The 19,924-nt window shown below is 38.0% G+C and overlaps 1 protein-coding gene across 1 annotated transcript; it reads left to right on the forward strand.

Moving 5' to 3' along the window:
- The first annotated feature begins 7,842 nt into the window (after positions 1-7,842).
- Positions 7,843-16,512, forward strand: LOC126823895 (uncharacterized). The gene is made up of 3 exons (XM_050552960.2): positions 7,843-7,988; positions 10,929-11,099; positions 14,170-16,512. Exon 3 carries the CDS (start codon positions 15,148-15,150, stop codon positions 16,510-16,512), a length of 1,365 nt encoding a protein of 454 aa, XP_050408917.1. The 5' UTR covers positions 7,843-7,988; positions 10,929-11,099; positions 14,170-15,147.
- Positions 16,513-19,924: the final 3,412 nt, after the last annotated feature.

The raw sequence follows: 19,924 nt of genomic DNA on the forward strand, positions 1-19,924 counted from the left end.
TATTGCATTAAAGAGTGTTATAATTTCTTAATATATATTTCTAATGTTGTATCTTCTTGTGTGAACAGTTTGCTTTCAGTTACATCCAATCCTTAATCAAAGATGTGTCTGATGGCCAATAAACATTTTCTCTATTATTTAACAAAAATAAGAGCCATAGCACCATAAAGTGTTTATTAAAATTCAAACAGTAAACGTAGGTTAAACAGCAACTTCGGCTATATGTTTTGGAATAGTTTTGAGTTAGCAGTTTGACATTCACGATTGCAGAAGTGAAATCAATAGAAATTATATTATTGGACATAACTTACATTAGAATTGTTTTATTTTTATGTCAATTTGGACCAATATGCATAATGGTAAAACTGATTTCTATTAAGAATGGTCTGTTGTTTTTTATGGAATATTGGGTCTTTGCATTTTTTGGACTATATCTCATTTTTTACAGCTTGATCCACGCTAATATGTACTCAAGTTGATTACTCCGAATTTTAATGAAGAAAACAAAACACAAACGGTTGCCACATTTTGCAACAGATGGACAAAGAACAGGGAAAACTGATGATCATTCTCTCATTGTCCCAATGCTTCACATCGGACTTGAAAATAATCAATTAAAAAAACTGTAGTCTCTATCATGTTCACTGGCAGGTAACTCAGGAACGGAATGTCATGAACTGAACACTGAATATCGGTAGTGTTCATCGTGTCATGACCCCCACTACTTCCCACCATATTTGAAATAATTCCGTTAAAAACTATAGCCTCTTTCGCATTCACAAACTTATTGGCTAAGGGGGCATAACTCTCAAGACCCTCTATCAGACACCTTTACTAAAGTAACTTTAGGAGTTTGCCACAAATATCTGAAAAGTCAATGCAGACAGAAGCAGATTATAGCGCAGGCAGCAATCTCCGACCCAAATTTTGTTTGAAGGTCTCTAAAAATAAAGCTAAAGAAAGCACCAAATCGGGGGAGAAAACTTGTAAAAGACCCCCAAGACAGGGCCTCTGAGTCCTGTGGATGAGCCCCCCCCCCCCAAATCGGAGAAAAAGACCCCATTGACTCCAATAAAAGGGCCTCTCCAAAAAACTACTTTAATTCACTTAATGGTAGCCCTCCTGCTGGCGAATGCCATTTTCTTTTGTTAACTTTGTTTCCAGGGAGTGGTAGGTTGACATGCAGAAACACTGTCCAATATCTATATTGAAAATACTCTTTTTGGGCCAAAAAATGTCTATTGCTCGGTAATCGTGGTGAGTTATGTAAAACCTTGCCAAAGAAACTCTGTGGTTTCAATAAGCTTCCCATATATTTATTATCATGTGAAATTTCACTTCTGTTTACACCTTTGCCACGGCGGATATATGTCATATCATTATGCTTTATGTATGCTACAATCAATGTCCCCCATATTTTTCGCCGTGGCGAATATAAATGAGGGTTTGACGTCCTACGATGATTGTCTGCGATATCACTTTGGTGGAAGCGGACGTAAAATAAAGCTATTTCACACACACGTACATCCTACGTTTCAACACACACATCCTACGTTTCATCACCAACTGGCCTAATGAAGATGGGCATACTCACGGTGACTGTAAATTTGCCTGGCTATGATTTACTATTAGTATTATTTCAATTTCCAAACTGTCAAGAATTCTTTTATGTGCACGGAGAACTTTCTCGACCAATACCGGGATAAAGCTGGGAACCTCCTGGTCAGCGAGTCAGTGCCTTATTCGCTGAGCCACCTCATCTTCCAATAAAATGTAAATGAACTGATCAAAGTTGGTACTGTACAAGACACGGGTATGCGAAAATAATGAGCATAAGGGTTGTAGTACTATCGGACTTCTTTTCTTGTTGTTTTTGTTTCTTCGTGATCGTAATAACACTACAGCATTTTTGGTTTTAGAACTTTATTGCTAAGCTGTAATGCCTTTGAAGGTTCCTCGATCGTTCTCAATAATAATAGCTGCTAGGAATATCGGAATGAGCTCTGACCCATCTCGCTCTACACCCTAATTTATACCCCCTAATTTCTGCACGTCTTAATTAGATAGCCTTGACGTTAGTTTCCATCCCAAATATGGAATAAACCTCTTTATTTCACACGACCAAAGGAGGAGACATTACCTTATTTGGTCTACCAACCATAGGTCAATTAACAGACAGAATTTGATGGATATCTTGACAATGGTTATGATTTTACCAAAATATCACTGGGTTTTTTTTTACGTATAACTATATATTCACGTTCATTAAGTCCGTGTGATTTGACTCTATAGGCAGTGTGAAGCAACAATTTTTCAAAGAACCAAAATTGTCTTAATAAGGACCAAAGTGTTACAGGGTTCAAAGTTTATCCATTATGACGTCACAATTAAAACAACGGGATAATGAAACTGATGACGTTATGTCTATTGTTCTAGCACATTTTTACAAGTTTTAGAATTAGCAGGACACCTTTTCGCTATTTCTGTGATAAAATTGTTATTCAAAGATTTTTTTACATCTTTGCTACAATTATGAATTCATGGTAAGTGAATAAACCCTTTTCTGGTTTCTCTTTACAATTTCTATTCAATTATTTAGCGTTTTCAACATCTATAACTGTAATACACAAAACTATGGTATTCTACGTTTGTATTAATTTGTAAGAATTATTAGCCCTCTCAAACATTTTTATACAAAAATAAAAAATAAAAGGACTGGACCAACCCCTTATTTTATATGGTTTTAATAAACGTTTTATAACTTTAAGAAGAATTTTATATTTGTGTATGGTTGATATGTCAATGGATTGAGTGCATGGTTTTAGGAAGAAAGTATTAGGACATCGAGCTTTGGTATAGCTAGGAGACGGTAATGAAGATACTCCATACCCATCTCCTAGATCAACCACTGTTACTTCTCTTACTGAAGTATCGCGGCGTGCACTACTGGAATGAATATATTACAACATTTTAATCAACTCTGAAAATGACGTCATGGATTGTTGCCTTCGAACAATGTTTGGTGTCTTGTTGTATAATTGAGGAAAGCAAGTTTGTTATTAATATCATTTTGTAACCAGATTTTATGGACACTCATTAGTAATTGTGTTGTTTTAAGTAACTAATAGTCGCATCTACTATATCATTTTATGATCGATATAGGAGACTTTACCGTGTGGAAAGTGCAGGGGAAAACTCCGCACAGCGGATGCGTGCCGCATACTCTCTTCTGCTACATATTTTAACAGCCTTGTGATCGTCTAGTATTGTCTCTGGTTATATACTCTTCAAAAAAAAGTAGGGGATATTCAGAAACAATACAAAACTGCGGAAATGCACTGCTGTTTTTATTAGAGGTAACCAGTGTATGTTACTTAACAGGCCATTTGCCTACACATGAACAGTTCATATGGGCGACTTATCTGACGGCCACATTTCACTCGCAAAGAGATACACCGTCAAAAGTGAAAATGGACGTTGATTTTTGTCATGCTCCTGATCAACCGTTCAATCACGATTTTGGGCAATCTGACCCACTCCTATTGCAGTGCCGCGGCCAATTCTTGCAGTGTTGTTGGATGACGTCGACGAACACGTCTCCCAATCAAATTAAACGTAACACAGTAAAGCAAAGATACACTAAACAGTAAATCTTATGCAAGAACCAATAGGAAAGCAAACATGGATAGATAAACCAGCACGCGGCAGTTTTTATCAACTCTTTCTTGAAAGTGTCAAATTTGACAATGGACCCCTCACACGTGTATGGTGCTATTGCGTGTCACATATGCAGCTCAGTGATTCTGTTGGGGAGATAAGTTCTTCATCTGTGAACATACTCTCAAAGCATGTCAAATGTCCATGACTATTTACCATATCGCAACCTGCATAGGTATTTGCATTTCAATATCCCCTACTTTATTTTGAACAGTATATTTGTAATTCTCTTCTTAGGATTCCTTTTCACATTGTGTATTTTCTTCTTAATCTCCGCCGCTAAGACGTTTGTCTACCAGACACAACAATGCTACAGTTAGTTTCTACATTTTATATCAAGCCTGGATACATAGGCTACGAGCATAGGTTACATAACCATACGTAAAATTAACATGTCTTTCTCCCCTACACTCGCAGATGAGTTTACTGACGGCTACATCATATGGCTCTTCTACAAATCAATGGGGTCTACTCAATCCAGATGGTATCTCTTTGAGCCTCAACATGCTCTAAGAATCGACATGGTGTCCAAGAGCACACATTCTACTTGTTATATACGCTCAGATTCACAGCCACCAATTATTCTATTGGCTAATTATGATATAATTAATCATGTGATTGGTCACTAATGCTGAATATGGAATGGTAACTTTCCTATTATTAGTGATAAACATGATATTCTGGTTTCACCCAGAATCGGTTATGTTTATCAATTACAGCTTTTTTATAACCTATCACACATTCAATTTGAGTGCGTGCGATATGAATACCTTGTCTATATATGAAGGCACAAATTCTACAATAGTACATTCTACATTCCTCCCTTTTGTCGGGGGGATCACGTGGCTAAGTAGGTAAGACGCTGGCTCGCTAGCCTGGAGGTCGGGTGTTCGATTCCTGCATTGGCCGAGAAAGTTCATCCAGATTTTCCGGCGTGGTTCCCCCTTGTCAGTGATGCAGGACGGAGGGCCTGACAAGGACAGCTGTCTAGTCCTTCGTATGAAGACGAAAAACCAAGGTCCCGTGTATACATTGGAATGCACGTAAAAGATCCCTTGGCAGTTGGAATTCGATATAAGAGTAGGCGATAGTGCCGCTGCCCGGGCAAAATTTCCCGTCTTCATTAGCCCAGCATAGGAATAGAACAGTAGGACGTTAAACCCCATTTCATTTCATTTCCCTTTTGTCAGGATTTGACACCTGAATATTGCCACTCGTGCAAACAATCCCCAGTTGCGTCTTCAAAAAGCATAAATAAACCAAATGGCATTAATAGTATAATTTTATTTCAATATATACAAAATCAATAAATAATGTCAGAGTTCAATATATCGATGGGTCATTCCGTGACCATTGGGATTCCCTGAAAACGCGTTATTCGCACACAAATACACACTAGTAAACATAGTTCTGCACTGCAACACCCGCAGACATGTTTGAACAGCTAACTTGAGAGATTTAGGCCTGTACATCCTAATCTGGAACTGACTCTGAGTATTCCGTTTCCTAAATATACTGTCACGACACTAATGGTATAGTTGGTCCCAACGTGGTTCCATATAAAAAGTGGTCCTACCAATCAACCATACACATAATCTATATTATGGCTCAACTGAACATGGCCCGATAACTTTACTGCAAATGAGTAAGAAAAACCAACAAACAATAATTTCTTATATTGTAGCTTAATATACATTATTCAATATAATGTACAGTGTACATTTAAACCATTAACTTTTATGCACCGGTCAATAGGAATCTTGAACTACCCCCCTCCCTCAAGCGTTCGCAAAAAAATACTAGTCAAGAATATAAAACTGAGCCTACTGGGGGTCGGGCAAATTACTCATAGTTCCGTTGGCGTCAGTTCATTTTACCTAAATATTCTAAAAACAGTAACAAACTTGACGTTATAGTTACGATTATCCAGATTACCACGAAAACATCATAAAGACAATCGCGTCTACAATTATACAGGTGGAATTTCCTGCATGACAGCCAACGATAACAGACGGAGGTTCGTCCGTTTTCAGAAAAAAACAACACATTTTTAAAAATACAATATTTACTGAAAAATGTGTTGGTTGAAGATTCGACGTCTATTTGTGTTCAGCAATATTTTATTTTGTTCAAGATTCACCTTTGGCAAATTTTTTTCTCACCAAAGATTCACAACTCTTTCACATTTAGCTGGCTATTTTGACGTCAAGATTCGACGCCGAATTGGCCGGTGCATTAATAAAACACAAAATCAACATAATCTTACCTAAAGTCTGTTAAAATTATCCCCCTGATCAACCCGATTGAACCTGAATGAACAATACTATAAAGACTAACAATGTTGTACTATCCACCCCTGCTTATCTATCTATCTATCTATCTATATATATATATTTGTGACTGTCGTTTGTCTGTCTGTCTGTCTGTTCGGGGTTGGCGGCTACGCTAGGTCTGCCCCGAGTTTGAAATTTGGGGTCTAGGGGTAGTTTGGACCGGGGAGTAACATAAGCCAGGTGGCGTTAGTCTACCATTTCCGGTTTCGGAGTTATGACCCCCGAGCGAAGCCGGTCTGAAATTTGGGGTATAGGGGTAGCTCGGACCGGGGAGTAACATAGGCTAGGTGGCGTTAGTCTACCACTTCCGGTTTCGGAGTTATGACCCCCGAGCGAAGTCTGTTCCACACTGATCCGCAGTGAATATTTGCTTGGCCGCGACAATCACTGATAAGGATGACATTGATGCGGCTTAATGAGCTAGAAATATTAACTTTTTTCCTGCGACAAATTAAATTCTAAAACATTTTTTGTATATATTGGAAAAATAAATAAAGGCGTTTGACGTATTTGTAGTTAAAAATTATTTCCGATTTAGTGTAAATGGGTATTAAAATGACTAAAATGCAGCATTCTCTCCGCCATTCAGCCAATGATTCACACCGCGTGCTGTGACAGCACGTGTTAAGGCAGTCATCTATGACAGAGATATTATACGAGACTCGTAATTCTCTGTGAAACAGATTGAGTCTGTTCGGGGTTGGCGGCTACATCTGCCCCGAGTCTGAAATTTGGGGTTTAGAGGTAGCCCGGACCGGGGAGTAACATAGGCCAGGTGGCGTTAGTCTACCACTTCCGGTTTAGGAGTTATGACCCCCGAGCGAAGCCGGTCTGTTCGGGGTTGGCGGTTACACTAGGTCTGCCCCGAGTCTGAAATTTGGGGTAATGGGGTAGCTCGGACCGGGGAGTAACATAGGCCAGGTGGCGTTAGTCTACCACTTCCGGTTTCGGAGTTATGACCCCCGAGCGAAGTTTGTCTGTTCGGGGTTGGCGGCTACACTAGGTCTGCCCCGAGTCTGAAATTTGGGGTATAGGGGTAGCTCGGACCGGGGAGTAACATAGGCCAGGTGGCGTTAGTCTACAACTTCCAGTTTTGGAGTTATGACCCCCGAGCGAAGCCGGTCTGTTCTGGGTTGGCGGCTACACTAGGTCTGCCCCGAGTCTGAAATTTGGGGTATAGGTGTAGCTCGGACCGGGGAGTAACATAGGCCAGGTGGCGTTAGTCTACCACTTCCGGTTTCGGAGTTATGACCCCCGAGCGAAGCCGGGTATCCTGCTAGTATACCTATATTGTGCACAAGCTGCATGCCTTTAATTGCAGTTGACAATTCAGGTGAATTTGGGGGATATAATACAACGGAGACAATAAAACTGATGAGTTTAGGGGATCCAAATGAGACAATTAAAAATGAGTTTGGGGGATCCAAATGAGACACATAAAATTGTGAACATAATTTAATTATGAAATTCAGATGTAAAAATATGATTGTGACACCTTTCTTACGATTTTTTGCCCAATATTAGGTAAAAGATCCCTTGAAACCTTTTACCAACGACCATACCAACGTCAACTATAGGATTATATAAGTATTCATACATGTAGCACAAATCTCGCCCTCGATATTATTACACTTAATTACTTTAGATCGATACACGATTTACAAGCAGACGACAAGGAACCACACTGTATCACGTGGTCCGATCGAGACACTGCCGCGTGCAAAAATCTGCAGGGTTTTTATGGAAATTAAAGTTGGGTTAATTTATGACTGTTTGACAAGATAAACAAGACATGACATACTAGCTGGTGAAGACCACTCTAGGAAAATCAACCGTTCTCGACGTTGTGAACTATATCATCCACATGGTGTGTCTGTTTTTATATAATAATCAACTATTCGATCAAGTAACAATCGTTTGGTTCATTAATTTCACTAGGTAAGTCAATCGGGTTTATTATCATATAGATAGATAGATAGATAGATTTTATTACATAAAACACCCTTTTCGGGCAGCATGTAAATTATACATTACAGTCAGCATATGATACACCCAGATGTATTAAACGGTCTAGTTAGTAGAGCAGATATCACCGATTAGGAGTTACTTGACAGATTAGATATTTATTTTCGAGAAAAGCAATACAAATTAGATGAATTAAAGTTGGTTTACTTGATTTTATACGATCTGTTGATGTTCAGTTTACATTTTCTTGATAATGTTTGTATCATTGACTTAATGTATTTAGCTTTTAGCTATGTATCTGTCTGATAAAAACAACCTTGTGGTAATTGTATTGATAAACATCCGTGTCTGTCATTGTTGTTTGGGGATAGAACTGATGGAGGGATGAATTTGTTGGAAATTATTAGACTTATTTGAGTTGAATATCTCAATTAAAAGGATAAATAAAATAAACATTTGCATTTACATTCAAGAAATTGACAGTGGAAGTAGTTATAGCGCTTAATAATTGCATTACGTGTTACTCTTATGCAAGTTATCAATTTACATTGGCGGCCTTAACATTTCCATAGAAACACCCAACATGCAAATAAATCCAGGTTAACATACAATTTTTGTTTTTGTAATAAATGTTAAAGAGTCTAACTGTCACAATAATCATACGATGACAGCAGTCTGGCCGTTTTCCTTTGGGTTTAACCGCCACGCCTTTTTTGCAGGTGAAATGGCAAGGTGTGGTACATTTAATTAGCCATTCTGTCACGTTTAATTAATTATAATTGCTACTTCCACACAACTATTACAGTGCCATTCTGAGGTTCCAGGATGTATAATTAATATAATTTGACATGGTGTCAAAACCGTGAAATGTCATACAGACTAGGGTCATGTTTCACGAAATTTTAACTAAGATAAAATCCAAATTTTAGTAATTTGAATGGATAATAATAGATGGATTGTAGTGCTTAGCCAATCAAAATTGAAGTATCTACTAAAATTTGGATTTTATCTTTAGTTAAAATTTTGTGAAACGGGACCCTGGCTTATATTAAGCATAGGTATTAGCAGAACGTGATTTTAAGACACAAACAAGCACTTGCGCGAAATTTCGTAAAACGTTAGCTGCCGTGCAAATGCAGCTAATATATACCAGCACAATCCTTGAATGGCATTTAAAGTAGCTAAGTCTCTAACTCAATATCATCCACAGTCTATGACATTGAAAACACAAATTTTTTGTCAATTTAAATCAACGCCGATGTTGTGATCTTACCCGGAAAAGATGGGCTTCTGATATTCAATATTTAAGACAAAATAAACATTTTACCAATGATATTTTACAGTCACACAGCTGTTGTGCGGAGACCAGGGCCCGTAAGAGAACTGGGACATTTCTCCAGGGTCTCAGAGCGGAGAGGGGCCCAGAGGTATGCCAAGTAATGTTTTAAAAACAATTTGGGAATAAATTAATAAAGAAATGCACTGTTACTTGATCGTAAAGTAGAGGAAAACCGGTGACTTTTCTGAATGTGGGTACCTAGTGGCGTTGGTACACTGTAAAAAATATCCATTTTTTATGTGGCCGAATTCCGTAATTTAACACCTTTTTTCTGTTAATCGATGGATTTTCTGGAGAAATTGTGTTAATTGTCTGAATTATTTCTTCAAATTACGTGTTTTATGTATTTCTGTGGAATATTCAGTATTAAACAGGAAATTTCCGTGAAATTTAGGGATAAAATGTTTTATTCCCTTCTATAACGGACTTAATTCTGTTATTTTACGGAATAAACGGTGGAATGACAAGGAAGTTCCGTGAAATTTAGGGATAAAATGTTTTATTCCGTTCTGTAATGGACTTAATTCTGTTGTTTTACGGGATAAACGGTGCAACGATAAGTAATCGTATACATATATAATCATTCCTAATAATCATCATGTTATAGTATTCATTTCAATTTATTAACCATAATATGAAGAATCATATTTTGTAACGTTTGGTATATTAATTGACATGTATATCTAATTTCCATTATTTATAAGATCTATAAAGTGTATTGTTATTCATCATACGGTAATCAGATTGTAAGTATTTTCATAAATATGTAAAAGTATGTTTTAACGCTGCGGGTGTTAAGGTTGTAATATCTGGTAATCAAGCGCGCTAAAGTCCGGATAGTACAACCGGTTGGCCAGTGTAAGTCGGTTTGTCTCTATGGCAGAGTCAGCATACCTGCGAATTGATAATACCGCAAACTCACATCTGAAAGCCTCCAACCACTGACGAGTAGCGGTTTGTGATACCTTGCTCTCGATTCTTATAATAGCGAAAAGAGGTTACGTTTAAAAATTATTTGCGATATCACTTCGGTGGAAGCGGACGTTAAATAAAGCTATTTCACGCACGCGTATAAAGTCAATGGTTAATTCAATGAAATTTTTATCACCTTCATGGTCAGGTAACAAAATTTACCAGGATTTTTTTTTCTGTATTTGAAAATGGAATTTATGTTAATTGAAGGAATTTCTGTAAATTACAGGAAAAACAAATACGGATAAAATTTTCCTGGTAATTTTTGTTTCCGGAATTTTTTACGTTTTTTCACGGAAATTTTTGTTACAGTGTAGGATTATAATCTGATTCCGTCACTCCACTTTTTTTCTCGTCACCTTGAGGGTAAACGGACCCCAGCAGGTAATCGGTGCCCAGTCCGTACCCGTAGAACGCTACAATGATGGGGAGTGTGCCGTTGTCGTGCTCCCCCACCAGTGGTCATGCACGCGGTCATCGATCGCTATAGGTAGGCTAAAATAAAGCGAAATTGTTGCCTATCTCAGTTTCTATGTTTTAAAAAAGTTAGCTCCATTCAACCCAGATAACTTTTGACCATATATCTTTCAAATATTTTCTAGCCCGGATAACACACCGCTCCCTCACCGAGTCGCTCGGGCCATGGCGGAGACACGGGTACTTGAGAGACAAAGGATGGATTAATGAATATCCCTAATTCTAATGGGTGTAGGTGTAGATAACAGGGGCGTATCCAGGCATTTTAGCAGGGTGGAGACAACGTCAACTTTCACGTGAGTAGTGGATTACCTGTGAATTTTATCAACTCGGAACCTCGTGAGACAATATTTCTGCTCATTAAGTGCATATGTACAGGATTAGCGTGGAGTGGGGCCAAAACGGCGGCAATACTTTGTATGTTCAACGTTCTTTCGATGAATATAGGGGCAAATACACACCCTGAGCGATGCTTCGACCCTACCCTTTGGACACGCGCCTAAGTATAACACTTTTATAATATGTAGTAGTAAACTTATATCTATATATAATTGAAGTAGATAATAAAATTTTATTATGTCTATGAAATATCTAAAAATAACTCGTTTTAATTCCTAACACACGTAAGTGTTGGTGATATTTTTTTTTTTTTTTAAAAAGAAATATATGATCTTTTAAGGTAAAAATAGAATTAGAAAACATCTTGTGATGTATTATCACTTAAAGGTACATTATGTAAGATTTAGATAAAAACTGGTCGTTCTTTCTATTATATACTCTTCAAAAAAAAAAGTAGGGGATATTGAAATGCAAATACCTATGCAGGTTGTGATATGATAAATAGTCATGGACACTTGATATGCTTTGAGAGTATGTTCATAGAACTTATCGCCCCAACAGAACCACTGAGCTGCCCGTGCGATACGCAATAGCGCCATACACATGGGAGGGGTTCATTGTCAAATTTGACACTTCAAAGAAAAGTTGATGAAAACTGCCGCGTGCTGGTTTATCCTATCCATGTTTCCTTTCCTATCGGGTCTTGCATAAGATTTACAGTTTAGCTTATCTTTGCTTTAGTGTGTCACGTCTACGTGCTATTGGCATGCTTCAAATGGGTTCTACACAGCGAGCAGTAGCCAACATGCTTAATGTGTCACAGTCAGTGATCAGCAGACTGTGGAACCGGTATCAGCAAACACACAATGTTGATGATAGACCTCGTTCAGGTCGTCCTAGAGCCACTACACAAGCCCAGGATCGATACATCCGTACACAGGTCCTGCGAAATCGAGCACAAACGGACAATCAGCTTTCTGTAAACTTGTACCAAGTTACAGGAATTCGAGTTACAGTTACAGATACGCGTGTTGTGCCTCCATTTACTCGCCAGCACATGGTAAACAGGCGTCAATGGTGTAGGCAGCGTAGAAATTTGGGTAATCGTCGATGGGCGCATGTAATGTTCTCAGATGAGTCCAGATTTACTCTGGATTTCACCGATAGGCGTGCTTGCGTTTGGAGACGTGTAAATGAGCGTCATGCTAACGTTAACGTCAGTCAGCATGACAGATTCGGGCGTGGGTCTGTTATGCTGTGGGGAGGATTCACCATTACTGGCAGAACGGTCTTGCTTATTGTTCAAGAAAGGGTCACTGGTGTGTACTACCGTGACCACATCCTGGCACCGATAGTTCTGCCCTTTGCTCAACGTGCAGGTCGACGTTTCTTCTTTCAAGATGATAATGCCCGTCCCCACCCCGCTCGTGTCGTGAATGACTACCTCCAGCGTCACCATATTGTACATAGGCCTTGGCCAGCCATAAGTCCTGACCTTTCCCCTGTAGAGCGTGGCACTGCAAGAGGAGTGGGTCAGATTGCCCCAAATCGTGATTGGACGGTTCATTAGGAGCATGCCACAACGAATTGCTGAGGATTGGTGGAGCAATTACTCATTATTAAGACAAAAATCAAAAACGTCCATTTTCACTTTTGACTGTGTATCTCTTTGCGAAGGGGGGTTGGATGGCCGAATGGTTAGCACGTGCGTGCTGTATCATAAAGCCTGTCATTGAGTCAACTGGCGTGGTTGCGAATCCCCGGTTGTACGTGACAAGGAGTAGGGTCGCCTTCCAATCTCGTGTGTTTTCTCCGGGTCCTCCGGTTTCCTCCCACTGCTAAACACCCCTACGCGCAAGCGAATTATTGAAATAAAAAAAATATACCGTATGTTAGTCCCGAAATGACCTAGTTTGTGTCGAGTGGACGTTAAACCCCATTTCTCTCTTCTCTCTCTCTCTCTCTCTCTCTTTGCAAGTGAAATAGGGTCATCAGATAAGACGCCCATATAAACTGTTTATGTTCATGTGTAGGCAATTGGCCTGTTATTGACATACACTGGTTACCTCTAATAAAAACAGCAGTGCATTTCCGCAGTTTTGTATTGTTTCTGAATACCCCCTACTTTTGTTGAAGAGTACATTTCAAAAATAGATAATGTAAAATGGATATATTGAAAATTTCAGTGAAATTACCTTATTCTGTGCTAAGCGACGAATGTTTGAAGTTTTGACAAAATGTAGCGTAGATTGTTTATTATCGTAGCAACGATACTTGGCAATCGAGACTAAGTCTCGGTTATCTATTTTATTGTTAAACTCGTAAATGGCCATGAAAGAAAGGGTTCTAATCTACTTAAGATACATTATGTAGGATTTAGATACAGGACTGATCGTTCTTGATATAATATTTCAAAGATAGATAAAGGAAAACGTGCAATGATTGTGTATTATCGTAACTGCGGTACTGGTATATTCTAAATTAAAAACAAGAATTAGAATTCAATATTGGCCCATTTCAATCAATAATGATGTTGATATCTAGTTGTAATATTTGTGGGATCCTAATATCCAATATTTAAGACACAATGGACATTTTAAAATCATCACACGAGTCGTGTACTCGATGGTTTCGACCGCCATTTTGTGATGAACAAAGATAAACATATCCCACAAGACAATGCGGAAGTTCTTAGTAGTGACTGATTCACAAACGTCAAAATTGGATTTTTCACGTATTTCACCGAACATAATTGAATAGAGAAATTACGATAAACTTTTTAAAAATTGAATATGAATCACATTAGTGTGATTTAAATCAAGAATCATCCGATGGCCCAGAAAGTTGATTATGGGCTTGGCATGATAATAAATGTTTATATAATAATTTATATAACATTTCTGAAGCCACAAAAAGACATCCAATATTGTTAGATTTAGCTCTTACATAGTGCATCATTAATATTGTTTTATTAACCTGTAACTTTCCATATCTTACAGTCTATGTTCAATATTTTCATCGTTACAGAATTAAACGTTGATGTCACAGTCTTGCCATTACAAAAATCGATGAAGATACATTAGAATTGTGTAATAAAGATCTCACAGCTTGCCGTCGCCAGCACTTCAAACTTCTCGTGTCGTCTTCATAAGATACGGGTTTTCATATAACGTCTGATAACGTTTCCAAGACCTCAAAACGGGTTATATGGTAAGATATATTCAAGTAACGATTTGAAAAGACCAAACTATTTCGTCTACTGGAAGAAGCTAAGCCTGTTGTAACTGTTTACAGCTATCTGTGTAACAGCAGGTAGCCTTGTTTGCAAACTCCTTTCTTAATCGGTCCTTTAACCGAAGTTGTTGGGGATCCCGTGTTATTGATATACAATTAAGCGTTCAAAGTTTTATGGTTAGACAATTAAACGTCTATAGTTTTATAGTTAGACAAATAAACGCGGGGAACCATTTGTAAACTAGTATGGATGGATAACATCTCAGCATAATTTGTACAAATACAAATTATTGGGCATCAAAACATTCAATTGTTCAGAATGGCAAAATATTATGCGGTTAGCAGCATTTTATATTGGAAAGTGTAGTTATTTGTGATTATCGTTGTCGATCAGTGGGGATCTGAAATGATGGATTCGGTGCTGCCTAAAACAAAACAGGCTAACGTATAAAAAAAATAACGGGAATTGTCATATTAATATGGCGGTTGAATTTGTGCTAATAAATCACCACGTCCGTCATTTACCGAGAAAGAGAATTAACAAAATGGCCACAACCGTCATTCAAAAATGATTAACAGAGTTATTTCTTTTATATCGATGTCAAGGGTGGATCAATGAAATCTTGTTTGAGCATTAAGACTAATGTTTCTACTTAATAATTTGGACATCGATTCTGCTTAGATCAACACAAAAAATTCATCAAAATTCTTATTATAGATGTTCGTTGATATATTACTATCATATTTACCGTCAAATTCTTGCCTTAAACCATGGAGAATAACTCAGCTTTATCAAATTCGTCCAATCAACATTGGGAAATGCCTTTCGGGTGTATAATCTTCACGATTGTTTATTTAGCTCTCAATATAGTTATCAGTTTATTTATTAACACGCTTCTCATTGTTATAATGAATTATTCCCCGAGTCTGCGAACACCACCCAACACCCATCTAATGAATATATGTGCTAACAACATACTGATGTGCACTGGGATGTTGTTCTCTTTACTGTGTATCAATTTCAATACTCTCCAAGTTGAAACGGCAAAATCCAAAGCATTAAGTGGTGTACAATTATTTTTGGTTTTCAATAGTATGTTGCAATATTGGGGCACGTTTGCCGCCATTGGTTATTACAGACATAAAACTATCAAACGCCCAACTCTATCTTTGGGACGAAGGCGCCATGTTGTGTCGAGATGCATTACTGGAAACTGGATCGTTTCATTGTTACTAAGTACGACGTGCAGTTTATCTTTTACTGAAAGTTCGCCTTATTTGAGAGATTCCATCGACCCATTCAGAAAAGAATACTATTTGGGCAGACGTCAAGACACCCCTCCAGAACAACTGATTATTATTTTCGTGTTTTTAACGGTTTTTATCGTTGGTCTTGTAGTCATAATTTCGTCTTATTACAGTATTTGTAAAATGTTGAATATTACTGGAAGATTTGCAAAAAATCGTATCATTCCTTGGCAACGCTCGCCAAGTATTCCGTCTGACGCTACCGACTTACCAATTCAAGCTAGACAGCCGTACAAACCAGATTGTAATAACGCTGGTGCTTACTCAATATCAGCCAATATTAAAGGAGATAACTTTATCGTCCATTATCAGAAATGTGACCATTCTTTAGCCTTTGAGGACATAATAGCTTTAGAGAATCCAATTCTCGCTGTCCGGATCCGACAACATTACTATCAAAAACGTGCTCTTAAGCCAACTTTAAGTACCGGAAGTACGGCTTCCACAAGATCGAAATGTCTAGATTTCTCTGATATTACTACTGGCGCTGGATTAGAACGTTATCAGATGTTAAAGAACAATTCTATTTTAAGAAACCAAAGTTTGAAAAGAGATCGTGTGAGTTTGAGCAGTGCTACCAAAAACAGCCTTGTTATGTTATCCGCCTATATTGTTTGTTCCATGCCACTTATTATATGTACAATCCCAGGTGCCTTGAATCTACTTCAATCTAAACATAGAATTATAACATTACTATTTTGTAGGCTTATATTTTGTATTAATGCTCCTATATACCCCCTTTGGTATTTGTTATTTAGCAAGCGAATAAGAACCTGTTTAAACAGACTTTGTGAAAGTCTATTAATTCGTTTAAATATGAGAAGATGATTAAAATGTATTTATTTTGTGTTTTTAGGCTTTTTGTTGTTGTTTTGGTAATTTGTATTGCATAGACTAGGTCATCGGATACAATCCTGGCGTTCATGTTAACTGGCATATTATACTATAGGTGGAATTTACGACATAGTTGGGTTGCCTGTCCAACCTCGTGGGTTTTCTCCGGGTCCTCCGGTTTCCTCCCACTGCTAAAGCCCCCTACGCGCAAGCGAATTATTGAAATAAAATTAAACCATATGTTAGTCCCGAAATGACCTAGTCTGTGCCGAGTGGACGTTAAACCCCATTTCTTTCTTTATTTTTTTTACGACATAGTGATACCTCTTAAAACCCGGCAATTAGTACGCTACTGTGCTTAGTTGGATGCATTTAACTTCTTAAAATGAAATGAAATGGGGTTTAACGTCCTACTGTTCTGCTCCGAAATGGGCTAATGAAGACGGGCATACGCCATACAGTGTGCTATGAGGGGAATTTTGCCAGGACAGCGGCACTAGGGCCTACTCATATATCGAATTCCAACTGTCAAGGGATTTTTTTTACGTGCACGCCAATGTGTACACGGAACCTCGGTTTTTCGTCCCATCCGAACAACTAGGCAGCTGTCCTTGTCAGGCCCTCGGTCCTGCATCACTGACAAGGGGGACCACGCCGGAAAATCAGGACGAACTTTCTCGGCCAATGCAGGGATCGAACACCCGACCTCCAGGCTAACGAGCCAGCGTCTTACCCACTTAGCCACCGTGACCCACTATCCCATGTAGGAGAATACTACCGGTGTAGACTGCAATAACCAGACGCCAAAGACAGCCATTCAATTCGGACTCTTCGCAGATTTCGCCGAACATAACAGATTAGAAATTGCAGTAAAAATAGAAACGATTGAATGTAAATCAGTTTATATACATTCATATTACATTATTATATGAATTACGACCCATTTGTGTCCATTTCTAGGTGCCAAAGAATAGCGATTTAGCTCCTTTAAGATTGAAAGATGTCCGTTGGTTGTGCTGAGTTGTGATTGATAAAGAATACGTTGGGTGTGTTTGCCTTTCCAAGGTCAGAAAAAGCCGACGCTTCATTGTTGACAATTGGGCGTAAATCCATGTTTGTGGACTGTTTACGTATTGCATATGAATTGACAAAAGATGTCACCAATCTTTACTGCTAACATTTATAATTTATCGTCCAATTTTTGAAAACATTCTTTCTTAAATTTCCTAATTAAGTCAATATATACGTTTCTAATTAGTCTGAAGTTTTACCAATCTTGGTCAGAATTGTTTTCTTATACTATTATTAATCCAGAATTTATCACGTGGTCTAATCTTTTCTTCTTTATTTGGAATATGTTTCTTTATTTGTGTCAGTTTGAAAGCAGTAAAGGAAAACTCCATGGAATCAACAATAATGGACTCCCAGTCATAATTCAAAGCCAGGGTCCGTGAGAGGTTGGGGGGGGGGGGGGCAGATGGGACACTTGTCCAGGGGTCCAGATTCTAGATGGGCCCGGAGGTATGCAGAGTATTGTTGCTGTTTTTTTTTTTTTGTTTTTTTTTAAAAAAAAGTTAGTATAAATTACTAAACAAATACACGGTTACATGATTTGGGTATGGTGGGTAGGACTAGAATCGGATTCTGTCAGTCCACATTTTATGGAAAAAATTGGTGTATTAAAAACTATAAGGCACCTGCCCGGGCCTTCGCGCCGTGAGACTCCCGACCGTCCTTGATTCGCGGGCCTTGGTCAAAACGTCGTGTCTCAGTCCGTGTAGCACCATGGGTCGTCGGTCAGACGTGGAGAGCGGGTGACGTTAAACCGGTCGCCACATCCGGCGTATAACCCATGCATCGTTTCTTACTACATATTTTGGAACAGCCCTTGATCTTCTAGGGGTTGGTTGGCTCTGGACTGGCTACTGTTTTATCTTTCTTCTTGTATGACTTCACCATTGTGTTTTCTTACGATACCGACTCAAATATGTAACAGGAACAACAATAGTTTTTTTTTCTATACGTCTTTATTTCACAACAGTTACACAATAGTTTACATTACAATATTTAAAATTAACCCAGGAAACCCTACATCGTGAAATGGTCGTCTAAAGAACCCAATACATGTCTGATCTGTAAAGAATCCAATGCGCGTCTGACTATTCTAGCCCCCACGCCCTCTAATTTATAGGTGCCTATTCTTTTGTCAGTAATGTTAAGACTGTTAACAGTTAAATTCCAAATATGGAATGGACATGCACCCCAACCTGGATATCGACAGGGATTGTTACCTAATTTGGTAAACAAATATGATATTTTTATAACAAAGAAACATGTAAATGACCAACATGTTCATTAATCTATAGCTCAGTTAAAGATACATTATGGGAGATAAGATAAAGAGATGGCAGTTCTCGCTATAATAGTTAAAAATTAGATAGTGTAAAGGTAATTTGCTAAAAATTTCAGTCAAATTGATCCACTATGAGACGAGAAAGAAGCGGGTGAAATTTTTGCATAGTCTCGGTCATCATTACTAAAATCATTAATATAAACAGCATCGTCTCGATTATCCACTTTTTCTGATTTAATTATCAACGGCCGTTAGCGGCATATAGGAATCTAATTCAGCCAACATCGAAGGCTAGCCTTGACATCGAGAGTTTATTATGGTCTGAATAAGTTAATTAATGTCTAATTGATAATTTAGATAACATTTCAGGCCTAAAGAAAGACTTGTAATAAGCAGATTTTGCTCTTGCATAATGCATGTTTAACGTATCAAAATAACCAGCATATACTTTCTATATTTTTGGTTATGAACTTAGAATCAATAATATGAAAGATAACACTATTTCTCCACCTTTGTCTTTAGACCCCATGATCTGTCATTGTCACAATATTTCATAAACAATTTAATTTTCGTTTCAGAATAAACTTATACCATAGCTGATATTTTGGCAATGGAGAATAATTAATCAAGACCATAATATTATTCTACATATGTGTTCTTTAGTACAAATCCCTGCCATCCATATCACTACACCCGTCAAAGTCGGTCTTACCATAAAGTTAGATAGTACGTTTAAAGCATAAGAGTGTAAGTTCAGAGCCATTTACAAGTAATTATTTCATAATTATTTCTAAGCTAGTCTGCTTGTAGCCCCATCCTGTTGAAACACATTGGAAGTTGTTCGGTTAGAGTCATACAGCAAGCGGGTAATAATCACCCACCATTAATCAGTTGAGGAGACCACACTAGACAGTATGCATTATGTGCGACCAGACAATCATATACTAAACAGTAAAAAAAAAAAAAATAAAACGTCAGTACGATTTCAAAATCAGAGAGGCACTTTAATCAAATCATTTTTGAAAATGACCTACTAAATGCATCAAAGCAATT

Source organism: Patella vulgata, chromosome 6 (genome assembly GCF_932274485.2).
Source record: "Patella vulgata chromosome 6, xgPatVulg1.2, whole genome shotgun sequence".
Lineage (NCBI taxonomy): Eukaryota > Metazoa > Mollusca > Gastropoda > Patellidae > Patella > Patella vulgata.